Below are 5,054 nucleotides of genomic sequence, written 5' to 3' on the forward strand. Positions count from 1 at the left end.
ATTTGGTATTCTTTTCCAGTTTCTTGACATAAAAACTCATATCACTGACTTTGGCCTTTCTTTTGTAATGTGTGAATTTAAGGTAATCTCTCTTTTAAGTACTGCTCTACCTGTGTACCCCATGTTTTGATATGGCATATCTTCACAATCATTCAATTAAAAATTTTCTCTAATTTCCTTTGTAATTTCTTCAGTGATGCAGTATTATTTAGAACTGTACTATTTTTTTAAAAAAGTTAGGGACTCCCCAGTTTCTTTTTCCTAGCTTAATCCCATGTGTTCAGTTCAGAGAACATTCAATTATTTTAATTTTTTTGAAATTCTATGAGGCTCACTTGGTCCAGCTATGATCAATTTTGGTAATATGCTTCCAGTGTAAAGAGTATATATACTGTAGGTTTAGAGGACAGTGTTCTATATGTCAGTTAAGCTAGGTTAGTTGTGTTGTTCAACTAATGCTGTATCTGCTTTTGAAATAAACGTATTAAATTGTATTTAAAAATTAAAGTCCACAACATTCAGGAATCTCATTTCATTCTACGTTTTCCTATTCCAGGTGTTTTTCTTGGGCTTTTGATAGCAATAACTTTGTAAACCACCCCCTTTCCCAGCCACTGAACAGCAGGAATAGTGAGCAAGAGAATCATACATATGGAGAGAAAAGAAGGCATGCTCTGAAGGCTACCAATGCCCTTCCTTGCCCTGGTCCACCACTGAAAGTCACAGGCCCTCCAAAACCTTGGGAAAAAGCTGGAAGCAGAGGTTGGTTCTGTCCCACTGAGAGCCAGGAACAGGAATAGAAACAACTCTGAAGATGCACACGAAATTCTAAATTTCAAGAAAATGAATACTAAAGTCTGTGATGGAGTGTTTCAAGTGTTATCTCTCCCACACTAGTACTCAGTTCTAGCCACCACAGCCAGAAGTGAGGTTCTTTTCCAGCAAGAGATACTTTATCAGGCAAAGGGCACCATCCCAGTCTCCCAAACAGCTTTTATACGTCAGCAAGACTCCCAAAGGACCTATCTAGAAAGGAACCATTACCACCCTCTTGGCAGGGCAGTGTGTTTGGACAGAAAATAGAGGCAGGGATGATGAGGATCACCTGACCAAGGTGCCTAGGTAGCTCTATATTGACAAAATAAAATCTCCAGTTTACAGGAAAAGTTATTTTTATAAAAACAGAAGCATGTTTTATTTCAATCCTGTAGAGGGAGTGAGAGGGATGGAAAACATAAAATGAGGGGAGAAGTCTCTTTATACACACACGACATCAGGACCAACTACAAGGAATAATACTCATTTCCATCCCTCCTCTACAACTTCTATATGGGGTCCGAGGCCAGCTGAGAACAGATGGAACAAGAATTAAGACACTATTGGCACAGCAACATGGCCAATGCACCGAAAGATGGAGAATTTCCCAGGGAGCAAGGCCCTGGGCCTCAGCTGCTTCCCCAGTGGAGGGGGAACGAGAAAACTTTGGCTCAGCAGGAAGGCGGTTGGCAAAAATCAGGGTTACCCTAGCTGGACTCTCCAGATACAAACTATGGGTTGAAGGGAGTCAAGATGTTTATCCAGTCCACGTTGTTTGTTTCTCCAAGATCTCTCCTCTTCAGGCTTGAGATTGTTGAGAGCTGCTGGCCTGCTTCTCCTCTTCATTTTGGAAGGCAGGGGAATAAGTGCTTATCCTACCCTTCCTACATCTAAGCTATTTAATTACTACTTTCTTGGCTCTAAAGAGACAGAAGCCAACTAACAAGGCCGGCTCCCTTTATGAAAGTCGGCTTGAAAGAGCCCTTGTGTTAGCAAAACTGCCTCTGCAAAAAGGTTTCTGTGAGCTTGCCTCTTATAGACCCTCCCCAAACTTGTTCAGAGACACCTTCAGAGACACTTGTTCAGAGATGTGGACAGAAATACTTGGTCTCTTTCTAGAGTTGGATTAACAATCCCATATTTGATTGGGGATGGAGATAACAGAGAGAGCAGGTGTTGGTAGGGGGAAGGGTTGGGGGAAAGCAAGGCATTTTACACTGGATTGTGAACAGAGTCATCTAAAGCTCCAGATAAGGAAGGAGGATTCTATAACACAATATGAACAAGTGGAAAACATTTTAGTGGCAACCCTGTAATTCCCGTAGACCAAAAGGGAATGTGTCAAAAAAAAAAAAGACTGAGTGGACTAAGATAGTGGACTCAGCCCTCTATTTTAAATCAATAAAATTAATTCAGGTAATACTGCTTCAAGTACAATCATGAAGACAGATGGAGCTCAGAAATTCACATTAAAGCAAAGAATGGGATCAAGTAGCCTACCCTCTTATCCCTCCCTTTAAAAAGTCATCCAGAAAATACCTCTGAGGACTTGAAATGAAGGTGAGATCCAGCAACATCTCTCCTCCTCCAATGTAATACCCTTCTAGAATAGCCTGATGAATTAAGACGTCTGTTTTAAGTTTAATAGGAGGAAAGTGAAAAGGGGGAAAGCACGGAAATTGGAAAAAGCTAGCAGCTAAATTTAGCCAAAAACAAGGTTAAGGTCCTTGTGGCATCCAGAACTGAGGGCAGAAGAATGGGAAAGGAAAGGGAAACTGGCGGTGGGTTCCCCCTGTCCTTTGGCTTTATACCTTTCCCCTGCCTCCCATTCCTCCCAACAGTTCATGCAGCTATTGGTCTGCTGGAGGGGATGTAATGCCCAGACCAATTTTTTATTGAGCTTATGCAGCTAACAGACTTGTAAACAGTGCCAATTGACAAAGTTTTGCTGAATATTACAGCTTGTGTCCACTAAACACACCTCTCTCTGAGATTAAAAACAAAACAAAACAAAACAAAAAACCCAAAAAAAACTAAGTAAACAAATACTGAGAGAGAGAATGAAGAGACACATCTTGAGTCTTCCAGAAAGGCAAAATAAAAAAATGCCACATGGCTTGGTCCCAGGCGTTCACCAAGCCTAGAGTGCTGCTGCTATCGCCACTGTCTCCTCTCCCTGCCAATGGCTAGGTAGAGGTTGGGGAGAAGGGTCATCTTGGGCATGCTGCAAATACAGCATTTGCTGGTGTTGACACCCTCCTGGGGCTGCGGTGGCAGACTGCTCTGTCAGGAGCCCATTTCCTGGGAGTAGCAGAAGGAGCCCAGGTCCTTGAGGCAGCCTGAGAGGGCAGCTCGCACACCTCGGCAGGGCACCGTGCCCCTTTTCTCCAGTGCAGTTCAGCATTGAGGTTGTCTATTCCCGGTCGGCGATAAAACCTGAGCTGTTTTCCTTGAAGGCTCCCTCTCCCTTCCCCAACTTGTGGGAGCAGTGGGAGGGGACAGGGGAGGATCACTGAGGGGGCAGAGGGATACCCCGGGGATCGGTGACCTGGCCCTCTTGCAGGTTCTTCACCAGTTGTGCAAGCCAGCGTTTCGTGGTGGTGTCATCTTTTAGCACCTGGGCAAAGGTTGTGTCCTTCAGCTGGTCAGGGAGGCACTGTCTGAGTGCTTCACGTGCCCTACATCAAAAACAAACAAACCAGCCAGGGAGACCAAAAAATAAATCCACATTTGGGAGACAGGAAAGAGCCCCTGTTCTAGACATAAATATACAGAACCCAGGGAATCTATGGCTCTGTCAAGTTACTTGAAGAAGCCATGAAAATTCTTTAAAGCTTATATGAAGTATAGGCTCAGGATCTCCAGGATCTGCAGTATGCACACATTTTTAGAATGATGCCCCAATGTAGAACTTCATGACAAAAGAAAATGGAATAAAATGGTACAACAGTTTAGTTCAATTCAAACTGCTTTCTGATTTATTACAGTAAATACTGTCAATATACTCATGTTAGAAATATGAGTTATAGTAAATTAGACATTTCCAAAATCAGTACATTAACACGGAATATGACCTGAATCACAGTATAATAAATTAATGAACTTTAACTCTAAACCAATAAAAATTTGTGTCTTTCCAAAAACTGCTTCAATTTTATAATTAAAACCCTTAAAAAGAGATGAGCAGTAAAAGCAAAAGTTTGGTAGCAACATTATCAGATGAACTTTTACATGTTTCTTTTTCAAAAAGGTAAATGTTAACTATGAGGCAGTTTTAGCAAAGTTATGGCTTTTGTACTCAGATTAGTTTCTTTGTACAAGAATAATTTTAAATAAACATATTTTCCAACTTTGGTGCAAACAGGAACCAATGAAGAATAGGACAAAATTGTTGAAGAAACAGCTAGGGCTTGAATAACCTCAGTGGCAGGAGGCTAAGTTCACATTAAATCAAATTATCCCCACTCCTAGGAACACAGAAATCACCCCATTATGTGGTTTAGCAGAATCTGAGCGAGTGGCTCTTAGCATGAATTATGGATATACAAAGCAAAAGGTCAAATATTTCTAAATACATTATACCTACAATGTATGATTTCTGGGAGAAAGACTATGAACATAGGGAGATAAAATAAGTAGCTCAAGGACTTTACAGGAATCAAAGAGAGAACTGAAAATATAATAAGAGCCCTCTGGGCTCTGTTCCTTTCCTAAGAGATCTTTGAAAATACTTTTCTCTTTCTGATCACTAGGAGTAGTAACAGAAAGCTCAAACTACAGGAGTAATGTATCCTAAGGTTCTCTGGGAACTGTCTGGATTCTCTGGAATTTTAGAGTAAGGTAGAGAATTTTACTCTGGAATTTTAGAATAGTTACAGTGGGGAAATAAAAATCTGATGGATTTTCTTAAATTCAGCACTTCGGATTTTAAAAGTAATTAATGAAGTTCTGTCTCAGACAAATTAAATCTAGTAACATCCCTTCTCTGTCCTAAAGATACAGAAGCTATGCCATGAGATGGAGCAACAATTCACCAGACTATTTCCCCCAAATTCTATATATCCTGGAAATGTTTACCTGGGATTATCTGAGAGTCGAAGGTAACATCTCACTACATGTTTCAGCAGACGGGCAGAAGGCTCTTTGGACAGCTGCAGGACCATCTTACCCTGTTTCTCCCCAAAACGGGGTGGAGTAGGAAAAAAAACACAAACATGAAATAATCCTAGTTAACATCA

The 5,054-nt window shown here is 41.1% G+C and overlaps 1 protein-coding gene across 1 annotated transcript in view; it reads right to left on the reverse strand.

Annotated features, from left to right (window-relative positions):
- Positions 1–1,167: 1,167 nt before the first annotated feature.
- Positions 1,168–5,054, reverse strand: part of CNOT9 (CCR4-NOT transcription complex subunit 9) — a 23,838-nt gene continuing 19,951 nt past the window's right edge. The window contains exons 7-8 of the mRNA XM_011358599.2: positions 4,894–5,041; positions 1,168–3,494 (exon numbers count right to left, since the gene is read on the reverse strand). Coding sequence (XP_011356901.1) covers positions 3,326–3,494; positions 4,894–5,041 — 317 coding nt within the window. The 3' untranslated portion in view covers positions 1,168–3,325. The remainder of the gene's footprint in view (positions 3,495–4,893; positions 5,042–5,054) is intronic.

The sequence above is a fragment of the Pteropus vampyrus genome, unplaced genomic scaffold, assembly GCF_000151845.1.
Source record: "Pteropus vampyrus isolate Shadow unplaced genomic scaffold, Pvam_2.0 Scaffold42, whole genome shotgun sequence".
In the NCBI taxonomy this organism is placed as follows: domain Eukaryota; kingdom Metazoa; phylum Chordata; class Mammalia; order Chiroptera; family Pteropodidae; genus Pteropus; species Pteropus vampyrus.